The sequence below is a fragment of the Peromyscus californicus genome, unplaced genomic scaffold, assembly GCF_007827085.1.
Source record: "Peromyscus californicus insignis strain IS unplaced genomic scaffold, ASM782708v3 Scaffold_4__1_contigs__length_199733344, whole genome shotgun sequence".
Classification (NCBI taxonomy): domain Eukaryota; kingdom Metazoa; phylum Chordata; class Mammalia; order Rodentia; family Cricetidae; genus Peromyscus; species Peromyscus californicus.
In genome coordinates this window covers 39,017,718-39,038,804 of record NW_026294562.1, presented here as the reverse complement: position 1 = coordinate 39,038,804, position 21,087 = coordinate 39,017,718, and the positions used below count along the sequence as shown (strand labels likewise).

Below are 21,087 nucleotides of genomic sequence, written 5' to 3'. Positions count from 1 at the left end.
CACAGAGGGAGATCCAGCCTAGCTTGTGTAAAGTCAATGCTGAGGAAATTGACAAAGCCACATTCCCACTGGGTGCTAATGCCAGGACCCAAGCAGTGCCATGCAGAGAGAATGAGTAGGTGCTGTTGAGCTGACACTTGGGGCTCCATCCAAATCGAAGTGAGGAAAATGGCATGACTTACGGAGAGCTGATTCATCCATCTCATGGGCTTTAGAGGAATAAAATAATTCCGATCTTATTTTGAATTTTGAAACTTTGTTCAGCTCCTTGCAGAGTGGCACTCTGAGCAGCTTGATTTTTAAAAACCTTAAGCCTCGGCAAAATAATGAATTCTCCTCATTATTTTCCCATCAAGTCTCTTCTTTTTGCCAAGGTGCATAGAAAACAGTTCTGATCTGAGCTGTCAGCGAGTTACCTCCTGAATGATTTTGTTTCACTCCATAAAATATTAACAAAGAAGAAACTCCTATGTGGAGAATCAGAATTGGGTAAGAAAGAAAACAAGATAAAAATCACATCTCCCATATTTCAAAGAAATCCCTCAATTCTTAGTGCAATGTCTGTTTCTATTATTCAAAAGGAAGTTGGGGACAGTGTTCATTTGAAAAGTCAGAGCTCACTGTTTGGGGAAAACTGTGAAAACACACAATCAAATGAAAGAAAACTGATATCTACATTGCTTTCTGCAGATGCTGGACTCACTGTTCCCCTTTCTACAATACAAAGATCTGGGAATGTGTCCTTCCACCCCCTGGTCTCTGCTGTGTGATTCTTCACTTCTTACCAAAGCAAAGGCTTTAAGTTGCTTCCAGTATATGAACGAACAGGAGATGTGTCCACAGAGAGCAAAATCTGCCGCTGCAGGCAGACATTTGGACCATTAAATCTTTCCTTTGCCACCCAAATTGATAGAGTGCAGAGAAAAATCAATATATCCAATAGAAGGCAAATGAAATAAGAGAGACAATCTCCATTTTCTTTAGAGTGTTGGTAGTTTTATTTTTCTGCAAGAGTCACACTGGGCAAACCTGTGCATCATGTGGGCAGAACTCTTTAGACAAATATTTTAGAATCTTCAGAACTCATCTTTTTATGCCCTATCCTAACTAAGGAGTGACTTTATGGGAGTTCCTGCATGAAGTGGAATCTACCCAAGAGAGAATTCACACAGACTTCAGTGGCAGAGCTGTAGGAGTGGGGCTGCCCTAATGGATTTGGGGTTTGTTTTCATTTGATTTTTTGTTGTTATTCTTTGTTTTCCCTCTTGGAATGGGAATGCTTTCTCTGTGCCATTATATGTTGGAATTATGTAACTTAAAAAAATTTATAGGGGCTCATAGTTGAGAGAAATTTTGACAGTGTTGGAACTATTGAGAGGCACAGGGTTGTTTAAGGATGGACTGAGTGCATTTCATAATATAATGTAGTCTTGAGCCTCTAGGGACAAAGGATGAAAGATTATGACTTAAAAATGATGTTTGGATGTCCCGTTGACAAGAAGTGGAACCGAAACAGCAAGTGTTAATTGTTAGCTTGACAGAAATTGGAATCCTCTTGAAGATGGGCCTTTGGATGGGTCTCTGGGGATTTTATCTTGATGACATTAATTGAGGTGGGAAGACCCTCTAACTGAAGGTTGCATTCATCCATTGTTCTCTGCTTTTTTTTTTTTTTTTTTTTTTTTTTTTTACTGTGAACGCAATGTAACCGACTACCTCAAGCTCCTGCAGGTGTATCTCCCCCTATGACAATGGACTAAATGATGAGCTATGAACCAAGTAAACTCCTTGTCTCTCAAGTTGTTTTGTCAGAGTGTTTCACATCAACAGGAAAGAAACTAAGGAAACATGTCCCTAAATTACTGTTCTGGGGAAGAATATTTTTAGATAAGATCTCTTTAAAGTTGGTGACTTTTCATATCACCAAAGCATGCAAGAATGCCTGATACATATGCATATATGTGTGTGGTGTTTACGATGTGTATATAATGAGCAGATGGGTGACTCTGTGACATGAGAGATCAGTGAAGAAGCCTCTTCCTGGAGGTCAGCTGGTGGTTTGCTGGAAGGGAGGTGTACACTTTCTCTAGACCTTTTCCCTTCAGCCATAGGGGTCTGATGCTTTTTTAAGCTTTCCATATTGATATGAGGGGTACTGAGCAATGCTAGTGGGCAGAGCTGATTGCCTTTGGGAGATGTTTTAGAAATAGCCAAAGGAAAGTGGAAAGGGTTGGAAAATGAAGAGGAGGAAATAGGACAGACAGAGTGAACAGAGGACAGAGGCAAATGCAGTAGCAGAGATGATGTCCCCATCAGCAGAACACAATGGCCTTCAAGGATGACCACACCGCAACCCTATTCTCTTTACCCTCTGGTCAAGACACTAGCAACACCAGGCTCTCGGTGCCTTTCATCCTCCTTTCCTTTTTTCTGGTGCCAAATACAATGTGCTTATAAGTATTCAGGAGGCTCCCACACAGTTCTGAAATAGATCTCAATGGGTGCTGAAATCAGGGACTTTAATGTGTAGCACCAGGCAAAGACAGAAAAGTAAAATATTGCAATGCAAAAAAGCATCTTGAAGATTACTGGATGCAAACTCCTCACCTCACCTGCAAATAGGTTAATGGTGACTCTGAGAAGCTGAGGGATTGCTCCAGGAAACCCAGTGCTCTGATAACTGAATACAAGCTGTGGGACTCCTAGCCTGGCTCATTCTCTATCCCTCACTGACCCAATATGGTCAAAGTGATCTGTGGCCACAGAGGAAGCACTATAGATTACACTCTTAAGGAAAATACAGACAAATGAGCAGTTTGAGACTAGTCCATAGGTTGGTCTTGCTTCTCCCAAGAAATCCCTGTTCCTTCCAGCCAGCTGACTCTCACCATCAGTGAGGATGACAGTGGTGCTGTGAATACGCCATCAGAAGATCATGATGGTCACCACCTTGGAGCTAATTTTCAGTAGCTTGTGAAAGTTTCTAGTACTTTTCCACAGTTAAAGTTGTACCTCTATGTAGATGTAAAACAGAGACCCATGATGATTACCATTTCAACTTCCTATCACTCTCTGCACTTGATTTGTGAGACATAACAGAAGAACCAAGCTAGCCTGGCTCCGTACATGAAGGCAAAAGTCACCTGGCTTTTCATTTATGAAACTCCAAAGATTGTGAGCAGCTTTATTCACTTCAACAAAGGTTTTGAGGGGTGCTGACATTTTACTGTTCCGAGTTAACCGGTCTTTTACACTAATCATGCAGATTCTTGGTTGTCATTGCTGTGCCGGTCATCATTCACTCTGCATAGACCCCCTCATTTCCAGTGTCGATTCTGTAGCCACAGTGGATTTTATGTCTTTCGGGTTGAAGTATGGGTTAGGCATAGAATCCCAAACTCTCAATATTACCCAAAGTGCTAACCCTTTCTTTTAAAATTTTTAGGAAGGGAAAATGTTTTTCTTGTCATAGTCCCTGATATGACTCACCCTAATTCTACCTAAAAAGCTCCTGGGGTATTAATTTATACTCTTATTCTGTGCTTTTGCCCTCACCTACCCAGACAATCACCTTTAGGGTGATATTATACACACTGTGTGATGCTGTCTCACCCCGGACCTCCGCTGGCTTCCCATTGTCAGTGAAGTTGAAGTCTGCTCCTGCGTTCAGCCCTTTCAGACTTTCCCCAAGCGTTGCTCCCCCTCCCCCACCTCGCTCTCCTCACTTCCTGTAACTGGCGCAGTTATTCACAACATCATTGCTTCTGCCTCCTTTTCTCTCTCCCTGTAAACCCACAGTTCCCCTTCAAATCCCTTTACCTCATTTATCATGACTTCCAAGGGTTCCTTTATCTCCAAATATCTACCACTTCGCTTTTAATTCTGAATACTGCACGGTGTTCTTTCATCTCTGAATATTTACCACCTCTCTTTTTGTAAGGGAAGAGGCTAATTCTGACAACATTTGACATATACGACCTTGTTGGATGTCCATTTATGGGAGAAAGAGGTTTCTTTCTTGGGACATACTCCTTGAGGTTTGGAAGCAGGCTGGTGGCTTGTCATTTGAATTATCATTTTCTTCTTTCCACCCAATTCAAGATCAAATGACTGAAAATGATAGCTGCAAAGTCAAGTTTATCTCAAACAGACAAGCCCCATGTACACAGCTGACTACTTAGAAGTATTTTGTTCTAAGTAGCCTGGACAGGTTGAAAAGGAAAGAAAAAAAAAAAAGAAAAACCCTGTAAAATAGAGTCTGAAAAGTAGGAGCTAGCTAAGCTTATGCCAGCCCATATAGTATTTTCTTTTAGAAAATATTCACTAATTTTTTACATATTTGAGAAATTTCAAAAAATACCCCCCCTTTTTTTCCCTGAGTTTTTTTTTTTGTTTTTGTTTTTTTTTTTGTTTTTCGAGACAGGGTTTCTCTGTGTAGCTTTGCGCCTTTCCTGGAACTCACTTGGTAGTCCAGGCTGGCCTCGAACTCACAGAGATCCGCCTGGCTCTGCCTCCTGAGTGCTGGGATTAAAGGCGTGCGCCACCACCGCCCGGCTCCCTGATTTTTTTTAAGAAAAGCAAAATCAAAAGATCTCGTGAAGTGGGCTCACATTCTGACACAACAGGATCAGATCTACATCCCAGCTTTCTAGTAAGCCACAGTCCTCACTCAGCCACACGCCACTTGCTTAATCTATCTGCTTGGCCCTTGAAATTGAGTCTAAAGCTCTGGGCGCAAAGGAGGCGGGGGAGAATGAACAAAGGGAACAGTGACGTCAGGACGTAGACTCCAGAGCCCAAGTGACCTGCAGGATGGACACGCTGAAAGCAAGGTTGAAGACATACTTTTAAACATTCAGATGATGAGAAACGGCAGTCAATGAGGGACAGTAGGGAACCACAGACAGTTGTCACGTGTCCAGGTGTCATGAGTCCATGCTGTCATCATGAGAAATTTAGCAAGACCCAATGGACCCTTCACCATCTACCAGGATGAGTCAACGGTGAAAAAGAAAAAGATCCAACTTCCTTACTTTTGCTCTTGAGGGAAAGTCAGAATCTTCTCAATACTTAGAAAAGGCCGCAGAGTTGAGGACCTGCATGTCTTGCATATGAGGAGAAACCAGAGGCCAGGTGTGACCAGTGAGACACACAAGGAAGCACATCCTTACCCTAGTTTCTCTTCCAGAAGCTCTCTCCTCCTGCCCTCCCCGAGAGCCTCGCCTCTGCATTTTCCTTGCAGAGTGTACTTGACCACCAGGGGGCCCTGTTGCACACTTCATGCAGAATAATCACGAGCACTGACGGTGTCCTGGGAAATTCCTAAGGACTTGCCAACCTGCTATCTATTTTTAATGAAGACTGGGATTATTCCAGCCTTGTCTTTAGAACTAAGAATACAGCCAATAGACAAGAAGTGAAACGTTCCACGGACATGTAAAAACATGCAAAGGTTATAGCTGAGTTAAAACGTTTCCCTTTATGATTTCCTCAGCTACAAGCTTATGTCTGCAGTTGTCTGTCCCACAGATTGTCCTTCCTTCCTTCCTCTTCCACTGGGTCTCCCAGTGCGATCCCCACCCTTCTTCTGTTGACAAAAGCCAGGAGGTGGGAGTGGAAGGCAAGGTTCACCCTGGGAAGAAGACTGCATTTGCGGCCAGCTCACCCTGCTCGCTCCTGAACGTGTGATCCTCTGGGAGGATGGAGTGGGTGTTCTTCACAGTTCCTCCTCCAACAAACCAGTTCACGTTGGGGTTCCAGCGGTTCACAAAGCCACACAGATGATTTTCTTCAAAGTCACATTCTGGAGGAAGAGGCATAGACACACATTTCACGGACCTGCAGCCACACCTAGGGACACCTACACTCTCTGCAAAGTCTGCCCTTTGTCATTCTGAGGACTCTTCCTCAACCATGGGGACTTGTGGACCAGAAATTCTGAACAATATTGGTCAAGAAGAGAGATCCAGTAGTGAACTGATGCTCTGCTTTATCATTGCCCCTCTGAATCATAGCCCTTTCTCCTATTAGCCATGTGACTTGTTGTGAGACTCACCATCTCCCTGAGTCTGTTTCCTGATGTGTGAATTGGAGACAACAGTGCCACCTCATCATGCTATAGGCATGGGCAGCTCTCAGTACAGCACCAGAGGACCAGTCACATTGCCTGTGCTTGATATAAGCTGATGATTTTTGTCAGCCTATTAAATTAATTAATTCGTCGATGTTTTGGTCCCAGGGACCAAGTCCAGGGTCTTGCACATGTTAAGCATGTACTTTACCACTGACCTATGTTCCCAGCTCCATTACATTTTAATGTACTATTTTAGGGTTATTCCCTCAGCTCTATAGACATTTTCTGCACCACCCTTTCTGTTACCTGCTGGCCCGGTCCTCCAACTCTTTATGGTGAACAAGTTTCCTAGAAGTCATGTTTCCAAGATGCTAAAACTCCCTGCTTTTCTGATGTATAAAAATCTAGTCAGAATAGGTGGGACAGGCACATACATGGCCCATGACCCTCCTGTAACTCCTGCCTAGAGATGAAAAATACAGAAGTAAAACCTTTGTGTTTGGGGATATTGACATGTTTGCTATAAATTGTTCCCCATTAGCAAATTCTTTTAGTGGGAACAGGGAAGTCGTAAGCCTACTCCAGCCACTGACACCATAATCCTGCAATTACAAAATGAAGGATGATCCGCATCCCGTTCTCTGTGGCTCCATCCACCTCTTTATTGGGTTCCACCAAAGGGGGATGAAGGAAGGTGACATCAGTGCTAGTGGCCAGCTCCATCACTGCCAGGTCGCCATGGTGAGCTATGTCCCTTCACAAAAGGAAGGGCCTAGCCAGAAGCAGCCTTGGCCATACAGCCACTGTTTCCAGGTGCTTGGAATTCCTCCTCCCTTGTCTCATTGGCTAGCCAGATAACAGCTTGTGAGTCATGGCTGGTCCTAATTCTGGTTACAGTGCCAGCCCCTGCTGGTGTCTTTACCCTGTACAACTTTGTGGTCTCATTGATGTTGATGGGCTTTCCTCAAATTACAGAGGTGAGGCTGATCCCTGCCCCCTGCATCCCAGCTCCCACCTTCCCGCCAGGATCCTAGCTGGTACAGTTGTCAGCGGGCACTGACAAATCTCAAGATTTCTTTTCAAATTTCCACTGCAGTATCTGCCAACTGATGCTCAACATCTAGTGCCAAGGGCTGCCACAGAGTGTAATAAAAAGCAAAATCCTTCTCAGCGTGCCAGGCACTAGTCTAAGCTTTTTCTATGAATTCACTTAATCCTCAACATAGCCCCTTGAGAAAGGTACTGTTATTAACCCAATTGCACAGACAAGGGACCAAGGGAAGTGGGCACAGAGCCAGAAGGGGTGACAGCGTGGTAAGATGCACTTATGTGGCATCCTTTTTGTTTCAAACAAACCAGAAGCCACCAAATCATCTGGGGGAAAGGAATGAATGTTTCTTGAGTGCCCACCCTTAAATCTACCTCTTCACAAACCTCACAGGAACCAGCTCCACGTTGCAGAGGATGACAAGGGGTTGGGGGGGTGGGGGGAGGGCGGGGAGGTGCAGTGAGAGACTGAGCCAGCAGGCGGCGCTCCCCAGGTGCGTCTGGTTGCTTCTGTGTGCATGTGGAGGGGCAACAGCTAGACTCCTCGAGGGAGGAGCCTGCATGAAAGTTCTGTCTGTCTCCATCTTTGCCTTAGAGGTATCAGTGAAAGACCGAAACACAGAAGCCACACCAACGACATTAGCATAGGCTCCTTGTACAGGATCATCTTTGACTCGCCACTCCCTTTAGCCCGAGTCCTCAGTCAATACTGTCAATGCTGAGGCATCTTGCAGATCTATTGACTTTTTTCTTCTGCAATGCTCCCCCCCCCCCCCCCCCCCCCCCCCCCCCCCGCACCTTCTCCCTAACCCCCACTTTAAGGTCCTCCTTCTGTAATCCCTGTAAAATCAGAGTCTCTTTCGGGAGTTTGCTAGCTCCTATGTATCTGTATTTTCCTTGTCTCCAGCTCATGGAAACCAGCATCATCATCCAAAAGCCACAGCTACACACCTGTCCCCTGCTCCAGCACCTACCAGCCTCATAATTTGGTAAACCCAGGCTTCCATCCTGAGACCAGTCTCTGTAAGACACTCCCTGAGGGTTACCGACTGCTCAGCTCTGGCCTTTGCCTCTGTACACTCAGATCCTTTCTCCTACAAGCTTCGCCTGCAAACAACCCTCTTCTCCTGTGTGCACCTCCACATTCGCCAGCCTCTCTGCTCACTGTGTAAAGAGTTAATGTTCGGTGGCAGATGAGGACTAGTCAGGCACCCATGGGGCAGGGGCTGTCCTCTTGCTGCCTTCACAGCTGCCATGCAGACAGCCAATCTTGCCCACACCAGGTCGTGTTTAAGTGATAATTTTGATGACTAAGACAGCAGTAACAGAGTATCAGGAAAGTAGGTGACATGATGGATGTCCGCTCTTCTGGCAAAGGCCACCAAAAATAGAGTTCACAGCAAGCCAGCAATTGTTTTTATTAGAACTGGGGGAGTTTAGAGAGCCTCGCTGGGGGTAAAAGTGACTGCTTCTCCTGCTTAATCCAGCCAGTTTGAACAAATGCTAATGAGCCTTTCCACTGAAGACTGAGGACCAATGTCTCATCTTCAGGTGACCCTAGCAAAGAACAGAAGCTACTATGCATTTTGCAAAATGCTCTATGACACACTTGGCCTTTAGGATCGATTTACTGCTTTCTGGCAGCGGATTGTAGAAAGAGATTTGCATTCCGCTGCATGATCACAAAATTCACTCACCAATACAGTAGCCGGCTGTCATCTTGATTTCAAAGAGGGCAATGCTGGCCGTGTTTCCTTGTCCCAGGACACCTTCGATCAAAATCTGTACAACGAACGTATGGGGGGAAAAGGAATCAGGCATCAAAACACCATGTTTCCTGTCCAATATTTCAGTTCTTAGTCAGGAACTATCATTCAGTGTGATTCACTGTGCATACACAAACACAGATACACACACACACACACACACACACACACACACACACACACACACACACACACTGAGGACTTTGACATGAACAAAGTGTCCAACAGAGGCTCACAGTCAGCTGCCTTCCAATGCTATCCTAACTTTCATATCCTCCTGTGTTCATGGAGGCAGTGATTGGTGGTGGATGGAGACAGGAGCAGTGCTCCTGGGGAGGTGTGTGCTGAATGGAACTGAGGGCAGATGATGCGGGGACAAAGGAAAAAAAAGTGGTGTGTGTAGGGGAATCCTTGGATGAGAAGACAGGGAGCCCAAATCTGTCAGAAATCTCCACATGAGATGGGAAGGCTCAAAAGTTAATCCACAGTTTCTACTTTGATGAGAAATTGAGAATTTTACACAGAGAACAGATAAAAGCGTGACAATCCATGTGGTCAAGGAATGTTAGAGTTCACATCTGGCCCTGTTTCTCAAATAGCTTTTTCTTCTGTGGCTTTAGCAGGATGTTTTGCAACTACGCGCGTAGATTTGGGGTCTATAACCATTGGAATATGGTGTGAAATAGAAACTCAGACTCAATGTTCCTTCCCTCAGTGTCCGCTTAATGGAGAGAGACTCCCAACAGGCTGCGCTAGGCTGAGATGCTCTGTTTTAAAGTCTTTCAAAGAAGAGGGTTGAGCCTAGGAATAGAGTGCGTCACGAATGGTGGTTCTGTTATGCCCTCAGTGACACACACACTCTCATATGTGCCAAACTCCAGCTCCCTTCCCTGCTCCACTGCACACCCCACCTCTCACATCCTCTACCTTCCTCTCAGAGATGACAGAACAGTGAGCCTCTCTGAAAAGGAAGGGAAACATGCCTGGTAAATAACTTTCTTCTTTCAAAGTATTTTGGTGTCTCATTTTATAATAATGCCTTGTTCAAACTTTGGAGCAACTAACCCATTAGGAAGGTAACGCAACATATTCCACAAACAATTTAGAAGCATGATGCAAAATTGCTGGCAACAAAAATACTCCTGAAAGTCCATTTTCACTGAAGAGGTCAACTTAAGCACCATTTAGCCTTAGTTTTTAAATAGATGGAGAAAGTTCATGAAGATGCTGTTTTAAGGAATAAACAAATACTAATTTACATTAATGTTCTATAATGCAACTAACCTTACTGACTTACTTGTTATAAGACAATGGTTCTCAACCTGTGGGTCACAACCCCCAGGGGGAGGATTGAATGGCTATTTCACAGGGGTTGCATATCAGCTACCCTGCATATCAGCTATTTACATTATGATTCACAACACTAGCAAAATTAGTTATGAACTAGCAACAAAATTTTATGGTGGGGGGTCATCACAATATGAGGAACTGTATTAAAGGTCTCAGCATTAGGAATGTTGAGAACCACTGTTGTAAGACCTCATGTAGCATAAGGCAGGTCACATGCCTCATATATTCCTCCTAAACCCCACCTACCTTGAATTTCTTGGAGCTGTTTTGAAGATCCAGACTGGCTATGAGCCAGCTGTCTGAAGGCTCCTTAGTGGACCAAAGCAAGCGATCAAAACTTTCATCCTCAAATCTCACATAGAGGTTCAGCTGGCTGGGATCCGAGACGGCTCCCGGAGGTGTGGTTATCTGGTAGACCAGGCGAAGACAGTTCCATTCCTCAGCCTGCAAATCAGAGCTCAGCAGCACGGCTTTCTCCCCTTGCTTGGCAAAAGAGGTGTCCACATAAACGTAATGGCCTGAAAGAGAGAGAAGCACAGACAAGGTATTAGTCTTCTGTTTGTGACTTGGAAAAAAGACAACAGTTTGGTCCATTAAACCTGTGGGAAGACATAGCCTGCAAATGCATTGTCTCAGCCCAACAGAACTGCCTGAACACTGGGTCTCTGGTCTCTTGTGAAATGGGCATATCTACCCTGCACCCTGTGGGCCACACGCACCCCAGGATAAGTGTTAATGCATCCCAACACACTCGAAAAGGATATTATAGGACAATGTCAAAGACTGGACACCCTTACATGGTTTGGCCATACTGTAGCCATTTCCCCACATGACAACAGCCTGGAGCTGAGCAGCGGGCCACTCAGGAGAGTGGAGTGTCCTGTCCAGTTTTCCATCCCTTCAACTCCTCTGAACTCCATCACTGAAGTCAAGTGTCTGATGCTTTTCCTCATCCCACACCAGGTCCACTTAGCACATTGCACAAGGCATCCTGGCCCTCACATGGGTGAGGGTGCAGGCTCAGGACACTGAATGTAGGGAGTGATATGAGCAGGCTGGACCCGAAAGTCTCAAAATAGGATGACTTGGTGTACTCCACCATCTCCTTACACAGTTCTCCCCGGAACAAATGATTTAATTTGCATTTAGCTTGTATCATTAGAATAGACTAAATTGATTTAGTTACTCAGCTTGGCTCTTGGGGCCCAGCCAGCTGAAGTGTAAGCTTTTTTTTTTTTTAAATTAAAAATTAGATTCCCTTTGCCTAGACTCTTTCCTAACCAAATATAAGTAAATGGAGAGTGTGTATAGAACACATTGCAGAGGACTGGGAAAGCCGTGGACACAGCAGGGTCACCCTCATTCTGTCTTCCTCTTTCATCTCTTCCTCTTTCTCTTTTATCTTCTGTTTTCTTCTTTCTCCTTTCCCCATCCTCTTTTCTCTATTTTTCCCACCACCCTCTTCTATCTCTGCCTCTATCCTGCTAATGCATATGAGCGGTATTCTACCAGCTGGGCCAGGATATGGAATCACATTCCTACGGAGGATGGGGAAGGAGTGAAGCCAAGAGCACCAATGTCAGCCTTCCACACTGTGCTGGCCACCTGGACTCCTAGCATAGTTATTCACTTGTTTGTTGGTCTTTGAAAGTGGAAGTCGAAGACTGCAAATGCCCAGAAGCTCCCACATGTGTGTCCACATTAACCCATTGCCTTCCATTGTGTGGTTCCCCACTGCGCCCCTGGTTGTTTGGCTCCCTAGCCAGAAAGCTCTGAAATCTTTCAGATAGGCTTTCCTTGATTTCTTTTGGCCCACCCTCCCACACGGATTGCCCCAAACAGCCATCCCAGCTAGGATCTCTGTATCAGTAGCCAGTTCTGGCAGACCAGAAGCAGCTCAGCAAATGATCAGTCCCCATGTAGGACACAGAATGCCATCTTGCTAGCTGGAGGATTCCAAGATCAAGCTTGTCTCTAGCTGGCAGTCTTCATGTGGCAGCCACTCACAAGTGACAACAGCTTTTAGAAACATTTCAGCGCCCCCACCAGTGTGTTAAGTCTGATCCTTAAAGCTATTGTCACCACCAAGTGTTCTGTATACAGCTAGTACTCACGTGCGAGGCATTGCACTAACTGCATGGTACCCATTCATCATTCACAATCTGTGGTGTCTACTGGCTCCCAATTATGAAGCTGAGCTCTTGATACCAAGGGGTTTGCTCATAAAGACTTGGATCACTGCAGTCACAGGAAATGTCTAAGTGCCACTCTATTTTCCCAACTCTTTATTCAGGAAGTCTCAGTTGGCAGGTATCGGAGTGGAGTGTGGATGGGATAGTGTGCTGTGGGATGTCATTCTGTATGTTGTGAATATGTGTTGCTCTGATTGGCCAGTAGCCAGGCAGGAAGCATAGGCAGGGCAAGCAGAGAGGAGAATTCTGGGAAGTGGAGGGTTGAGTCAGGAGTCACCAGTCAGACACAGAGGAAGCAAGATAACAAGGCAGAACTGAGAAAAGGTACCAAGCCATATGGCTAAACATAAATAAGAATTATGGGTTAATTAAAGTGTAAGAGCTAGTCAGTAATAAGCCTGAGCTAATGGCCAAGCAGTTATAATTAATATAAGCTTCTGAGTGATTCTTTTATAAGTGGGCCACAGGACTGTGGGGTCCTGGTGGGACCCCAGAAACATCTGACTTCAATAGTGAGCTGGTTAGATTTTTGACACTTGAGACAAACTAGAGTCATCGGAGAAGGGGGAACATCAACTGACAAAATGCCCCCATCAGTTGGTCTGTAGGAGAACCTGTGGGGACATTTTCTTGAATGATGGGTGACGTGGTGTGGGTCCAGCCCACTTTGGGCAACATCATCCCTGGGAAGGTTGTCCCAGGATTTATAAGAAAACAAACTGAGCAAGCCAGGAGGAGCAAGCCAGTAAACAGCACTGCTCCACGGTTCCTTCCCCAGTTCCTGCCTCCCGATACCTGTCTTGTGTTTCTGCCCTGACTTCCCTCAGTGATGTACCTGATCTGAAAGCTGAAAGCTGAAACAAATCCTTTCACCCTCTAGTTGCCTTTGCTCATGGTCTTTACGACACCAGTAGAAACCGTAACTAAGACAGATGGGGAGGCGTGGAGAGTGCTGCTTTCCTGCAGAGGTCAGGGGGTGGGAGATGGAGCCTCAAAGGGAAAAGAAGAACCTTTGCATTGTGTACTGCCAGCATTCACGACAGGCTCAGCTCAGGCTCAGCTCATCCCGGACATTTCCCAGCTTCCCCGGCCTCAGCTCCCTCCTTCCTTTCCACACTCCAGAAGAGAAAGCCCAAGACTCGAGGCCCAAGTTTTCAAACTTGCATCTGGTGGGACACTTCCCCTCCAAAGAAATGGGGCTCACTCTCTAGGCACTCTTTTCTTTTTTTTAAAAAAACATTTAATCAAATTTCCATTTTAATATTTAAGACCATGACAACAATAGTGAGCTCTATCTTTTGATGGTCGTTTTCATTTTACTGCCATAGTTACATTTTGTACAGACACAAAACTATTATAGGACTAGACATACTCTTGTCACCAGATACTACTAAATTTAATAAGAAGCTGTTCCTGAGTAATGGTGACATTGTTGGAACACCTGCTAGGGATTTAAGACATTTATTTTTTTCCTAATTTATTTTTTATTTTTTATTGATTCTTTGTGGATTTCACATCATGCATTCCAACCCCACTTATCTTCCCATCCCCTTGTTTCCTCCCTCAGCCCTTGCAACATTCCCCCCCACCCCCGCCAAAAAAAAACCTAACAAAATTTAAAGGAAAAATCGAAAACAAAACAAAACCAAAAAAAAAAAGGGAGAAGAATCTCATTGTGTATAGTGTGATCATGAATCTGACTCATGAAGCTGTAGTGTGGTCCATTGAATCACACAGTTTACCCTTCAGTTCATTCATCTTGACTTGTAAGTGTTCATTACTATGAGTCATTGGCCTGTTTTGAGGCCTCTGGCCTCCGCTACACTATGGATAATGGGCTCTCTCTGGGTCTCCTCTTGGATACTCCGTTGTTGTCCAGTGTCATGGAGACTCTGCAGTTTTGGATCTGTAGGTTCATCCCCTTCTCATGCTCCAACATGTTGTAGAATATTATTTTAACGTGTGTTACTTTTGTTTATGTTGCGTTTGTTTAACTCTGTGAAGCTGTGTTACTGTGCCTGTCTAAAACACCTGATGGTCTAATAGAGAACTGAACAGCCAGTAGCAAGGCAGGAGAAAGGATCGGCAGGGCTGGCAGGCAGAGAGAATATATAGAAGGAGAAAACTGGGAGAGAGAAGAAGAAGTAGCCAGGGAAGGAGGAGGACTTTAGGGGCCAGTCACCCAGCTACACAGCAAACCATGGAGTAAGAGTAAGATTTACAGGAGTAAGAGAATGGGAAAAGTCCCGAGGCCAAAGATAGCCAGGTAACTTAAAGTTAAGGGAAACTGGCAAGAAACAAGCCAAGCTAAGGCTGGATATTTATAATTAAGTATAATCCTGCATGTGTGATTTATTTGGGAGCTGGGTGGCAAGCCCCCAAAAGAGTGAAAAAACCAAACAACAACAGTTCATAGATGAGGTGGATGTTGGGTGAGCTAACTCTTCGCTCCGGTTCTGGGCCCGGGTGGTAGCTGGGTTGGTCAGCCTGCCAGCTTTTCCTCATCATCCCTACCCTGGTGAGCTCTCCAGCTTTTGGCCAGCTCATCCAATACAGCCTGTAACAAGGGGGTGGAGCCAGTTCTCTCCAGGTCCTCAGATCCAGCTCACCCACACTCACACCACCAGGGCCCGCTCTACTGTTCTGCCCAGGTACTTTCTGTTTAATCACAGAAAGTGCATCATAGGTTCCTATAGCATGTTTGGGAGGGAGGAGATGGTTCTAAGTAGAACTCAAATGTCCGTGAATGTGTGTAATTACGTTCACAGCATGTAACAATTGGGGATATCTGTATTTTTTGGTGAGGGCTGTTAAAAAGCCTGTGTTGAACTGGGTGTGGTGATGCATACCTCTTAATTCCTGGCACATGAAGGATCAGGCAAGAGGATGACAAGTTTGAGACCTGTAAGACTTTATCTCAAAAAGGAAAGTCTGTTGTAGTGGATGGTGGTTAACAGAATGAACCACAGCTGGCCGAGGTGCAGAGAGTAAGAGGCTGCAGAATGCTTAGCCCTAAAAAGCACATATCTATCAAACACTCCTCCCTCCCAAGGCTCAGGGACCATTGTAGAAGAAGGAGTAGAAAGAGTGCAAGAGGCAAACAGGGCGGGTAGATGAGTACAAGGAAATATTACCTTCTGGACAGAGCAGGACCGCTCTGCGTAAGATCTCCCAGCGGTCTCAATAGCATGCCCAAGACCTGTGCAAGCCCAAACTAAACCAAATTCCAGTATGGAGCGGGGAGTCGAGCACACAGCCCTACTCCTAATCATAGAGTGGTCCGTAATTATATTAGCTGCAGGGAGAGGAAGAGACAGTTTTCTCTGGGAGTGTAGCCCTTGGTAAGTCTTATCGCTCTCCCATGGAAGACTCCCCCCCATCTGTCTAGATATTCTTTCTCACTTTGTAATTCCCTGTAAGCATATGCTAATGATTGCTTGTTAAGAGCCTTTGAAGCATACGCTATGTAAAATGCATTATTCAAATACCTTGATATTATACTGTATAATAAAAGTTGGTGCTATTTATTGAGTGATTTTTTTGACATCTCATCCATAAATATTGACTATTCCAAAATGTTGAGATTCCACATTTACATTACAGACCTCAAATTCAGTTCTGGGTCACTCTGTGAATATGTCTACTAGTTGTTCTCAGGTTTATCTACCCAGGAGAGCAATGCATTTTCCTAGCTTAATTAACTAGCTCAAATGTTCTTACCTGAACTAGCACTGCCTAGTCCAAGATCACTGCTCTGAATCACTGAGCTCACTTTTCTTACCCAGTCTGGAGTCTTTGTAAGCCCAGAGCCCCATGGAGCCATCACCAGCCAGTCTGAGTCCGCACTTAGATTGAAGCTGCTTGTAACCCCTACTTGGGGTTTCAGAGAAACACTGCATTTTGTGGTCATGTTACAGCTAAATTAAACTAGAAGGAACATGATATATTTAGAGGAAATTTGTGAAATCAAATATAGAATGAGCAAGAGACGGCTGCAAAGCGACTTCTCTGCACTCTAACTAGTAAAATCCCTGTAAGGCTTACTTTATTAAAGTGAAACATACCACAGAGTGAAACAGCATCCGCGATTTATTCCACACTGGTTAAACTGACATTAGGAATCTAAGGTTACGAAGAATTCACTCGTCATAGACTCTACCCTCTAATACAATTCAGTGGTTTTCAGTGTATTCCCGAAGTTGCACAACGATCTCATTGTGACGTGATTCTAGAACATTTGTACCACTCAAACCAAACTTCTAAACTCTTCCACAGGTTCTTCACCCTCTTCTCACCAGCCTCTGGAGACCATGATTTATGTGATTTGCCTGTTCTGGGAATAGCTTCTAAGTAGAGTCTTATAGTATGCGTATGGCTGGCTTCTTTCCTTAGATGTCATCGAAGTTCACCTGTGTTAGAATTCCATTCCTTCTTAACATGAAGTCCTGTTTTGCATCCTGCAGTCACCAGCTGCCTGATGTTTGGGCTACTCTGTCTTTTGGCTATGATGAGCAGGGATGCTATTATGAACAAGCATGTGAGTTTTCAGGAAATGAACATTCAAGTCTCTCTCACTGGTGAGACCATTATTCCCTGCTCGTCAGCTCATATGGGAACTCTATGTTTAGCTTTGGAGGGACTGCCAGAAATTCTCATGTGGCTGCAGTGTTTGCATCCTATCCACAATGTGTGGGTCCTATTTTTCTTCTATGGATAGAACTATCTATGACTGCTATTGTCCATCTTTTTTATTAGACATCCTGGTAAATATAAAATGGTATCTAAGTAGGCCTTTTTCTTGTGTTTATCTAATGATTTATGATATGGCACACCTTTCCTGTGTTTATCGGCCATTTCTATGCCTTCTTTGCAAACAAATATATCCAAGTCCCTTTTCTATTGAAAACAATGAGTTATTTGTCATTTATTATTGAGTTGTAAGTCCTTTAGTTATTTTAGAGAGAGGGAAGTTTGTACTGCATTCTTACTTTCTTTGGGTTCTGAGTAGGGCAAGGTATTTATTCAGGTAGCAGATCAGCTGCAAATGTTCAGTGCTGCTGTGCGGATAACCTTCTCTCACTTCCTTTTTAAAAACAAACAAACAAACAAATTATTCCTTTGATGTTAAATCCAACACCTATGCCCTCTGCAGTGGGAGGTTCCTCCTACTTGTCCATCCTCAGCAGTCCCTCGCCTCCCAGCTGGTTCCCACCTCGTGTCATCCAAAGACAAGCCCAGTCCAATCCTAGGAGACTCTGCCTCAAAGCTTGTAAGCCAGCCTTGATAACAATGCTCGCACGTCTCTCTTGCTGAGTTCTTAGGATTCTTCATGTATAAGACAAAGGAATTTCCTTGTATTTATTTTTTATTTTTTAAAAAACATTTTAAATTAAAATATAATTACATCACTTCTCTCCTCTTTCTTTTATTCACCCCCTCCCATATCCTGTCCCACCACCCTTCCTATTCCCCATCCACTCTCAAACTGATAGCCTCTTTTTCTCTGATTGTTGTTATATATATATGTATGTATATATACATACATACATGAACATACAAATGCAACCTGCAGAGTCCATTTCTGTTGTTCATGTGCATAGTTGTGTTTGCTTGTTTTTTGTTAGCTTCCTCCACGAGGCTGCAGTCTAGCCCCTGAATTCAGACTAGGATATTCTTCCCTGATTTCATGGTGCCTTTTCTCCCTGGATCACACCCTGCCTAAGGGAAGGTATAGAGTAGTCAAATGGAGCTGGTATGTCAGCCAGATGTTGGTTCAGATTCTAGCCACACTATTTAGAAACTCTGTCATTTTGGGCAAGTTAATTATAGTATTTGAGATTCACTTTCTCCACTGGTAAAATGGGGATGCTAAATCACTGATTTTGTAGCATTTTAAAGAAGATTAAAATAAGACCATATAGTATGGTAATTAGCATATAGCCAAGATCTACATAAATGGTAGCGCTTATATTTCCAGTTACCCAGTCAGTATGATGTTTTGGATGCCTAACAACCTCTTTGTCACTTATGCCGGAACTCTCTGATACTAGCTACTCTTCTGCTGCTGCTGGGATGGCCCTGCCCTCCTGATCCAATACCAACTTCTGCCGCTGCACAGAAGACTCTGCCCTTCGCAGCCAGATCCCTTCGACCTAGTGCTTCTCTGCTACTGTGTAGACAGCCTTTTCTCATCTCTAACTCCTCCCCACCTGCCCATCCCATTGCCCAACTGTGCTCTGCCTCAGTCATCTCTGGAGCCACCAGCTGATCAAACATTCTGGACAGCAATGCTTCCAAACCACACAGCAAACATTCCTCTCTGCAAAGAACCAGATTCCTATTGCAGAGATGGGCTCCTCCACAGGTGTGTATCCTGATTCTCTACAAGCCATAAACTTACATTTGAAAGAGCCATGATTATTTTGGTGTATCAAAGATTTATCAAAAAGGCAAATTTATGAATACGTATAGAAACGTTAGTAGGTAAGGGTCCTCAAAGATAGTTAACCATATGGAGATGGTGAAGAGTAGTTAAGGGCTTGTACTTCTCTTTTAGTGGACCTGAGTTCTGTTCCCAGTACTCATGTTGGGCAGCTCACAGCTGCCTGTGACTCCAGTTTCAGGAGATCTGATGCCCCTGGCTGCCTTGGACACCTGCAATCATTTGTACATATCCTTATATACATAACTAAAAATAAACAGTTGATGTTGTTATCTGAAAATAGTTGGGATAGCACTCTTCAAATGTTAATGGAATTCTAGTAAACAATTGAAATTATTAATATTCAATTTTCTCAATCGGATTCATAGTCACCAATAAATCTACTGATTACTTCTAGAAACAATATTGTTTGAAAATATCTAGCACAAATACCTGTCACTTTCATATTCTCTCCTGTTGAAGTTCCCAACGTTCCTGAATACTGTCATTGCTTTTTAAAAATCACAATATTAATCATAGGAAAATGAGCATAGCTTTTAAGAATTCCTAAATTATCTGTTAAGAAACAGATTCGGCTGAACACGTGGCAGATGTCAGCTGCTCAGGAGACAGAAGCAAGGGAACACAAGTTCAAGGCCAGCTGTAGGAAGTTCAATGGTAAAATGATTGCACAACATGCACACATAAGGTCCTGTGCTCAATCCCCAGTATGAAAGGGGGGAGGGAACTGATATTCGTTACTCGGCAGATTCTTCATATATACTATTGTATCTTATTCCTACCAGATCATCCTATGAGGTAGAACCAGAGATTCACAAAAGTTAACTCACCAACTCAAGATCACAGCTGGAAGTACAAGACATGGCCCACAGTGCATGCCCCTCCCCTGTACCATGCTGTCTCCAAATACTTTCTTCTCTGCCACCTTTGTCAACTGATTTTTTCACAATTGTATTCATATTCCTACAAGAAGAAAAGCGTATCTTTTATCACAGTGACTTATATCCTCAGCAGGAAGTAGGTATTTCTGTTGCGAGCAAAATTTTATTCTTTTTCTCTATAGTAGTATTCTCAGTGAGCAGATGCTCCCACATGGGAGGGTTTTAGACCTCTCTAGAAGTATCATTCCTGCTGGGGATGCAAGCACGAGATTTTACCACATTGCCTCTAACACTGAAGGTTCTCAACACATCAACGTTTCTACCATTTACATGTCTTACAGCTGATCTATAGTAGTGCACAGTGTTTTATAGTTGATCTACACAGTAGTTTGCTATGTCTTATAGTCAACCTACAGTAGTGTACCTTCCTCACACTGGAAAAATATTGACAAATCATTAACTCACTGGATACAACCAAAGATATTTCCAGCTGCATTTTGGTTGTCAGAGACACTCCTAAGTCTCTGTTTCTAAAGCTCTCCCCACCCCAAATATCCCTGTAAACAGTGCTGGAAGTGTGGCAGCAAGGGCAGGGAGGATTACAAAGCCACTCTGCAAAAGGCCATTCATGGCAGCATCCCCAGGTTTCAGTCTGTTGTACAAGGCTGATATATTTACTCCCAACACTGAGGAGAAGGCATCAGAATAAGTCTTTGGTGTTCACACAAAGGATGTAGACTCTTAGAGGCTGGACAACATATTGCTCCATGCTATCTGATTAAAAATAAGCCCCTTAGGCCCCCACACCCCTGTTGGATAGCAAGGGCCATTCCATCAGGCTTTTCCGAGGCTTTACAAGCCTTCCCAGTATAGTTTCAATGGGAATGGCTTCTCTGTTCTACTGCTGCCATCTGAGGTCCTTAATAATGATACATATCGCAGAGACTTCTCATTCTGAGTCAGTAAAAGTACACGAACCCTTTCTGCTTCAGATTTATTTTTGTGCAGAGAATGTGATTTAAGAGGTATTAACTTAGACCCAACTCTCCAGGGAAATCAACATTCTGAGGATGTTGGTTTGCACTGCCTCTTTATAGGCAGCCCACTCCTAAAGTGTAATGGGCAAAGTGGTCTATAATTGAGAAGGCGTGACCAAACTTTGCAGTTCTATTTGGGTCCCCATTGCTAAGAAACTCCTCCCAGAACAAAGTCTAGCAGAGCAAAGTGCTCTCATGTGGGGAATTTCAAATACAGTTTTGCATCAAGAAAAAAAGGGGAACCTGTATTTAAAGAGCAAAACAAAATTACAGTGTACACATTTCCTTTTTAGCCCAAC

At 44.0% G+C, this 21,087-nt stretch overlaps 1 protein-coding gene across 1 annotated transcript in view; it reads right to left on the bottom strand.

Annotated features, from left to right (window-relative positions):
• Mamdc2 (MAM domain containing 2) overlaps positions 1 to 21,087 on the bottom strand; it is a 157,246-nt gene that overhangs the window by 75,818 nt on the left and 60,341 nt on the right. The window contains exons 3-5 of the mRNA XM_052713629.1: positions 10,483 to 10,754; positions 8,818 to 8,902; positions 5,666 to 5,803 (exon numbers count right to left, since the gene is read on the bottom strand). Coding sequence (XP_052569589.1) covers positions 5,666 to 5,803; positions 8,818 to 8,902; positions 10,483 to 10,754 — 495 coding nt within the window. The remainder of the gene's footprint in view (positions 1 to 5,665; positions 5,804 to 8,817; positions 8,903 to 10,482; positions 10,755 to 21,087) is intronic.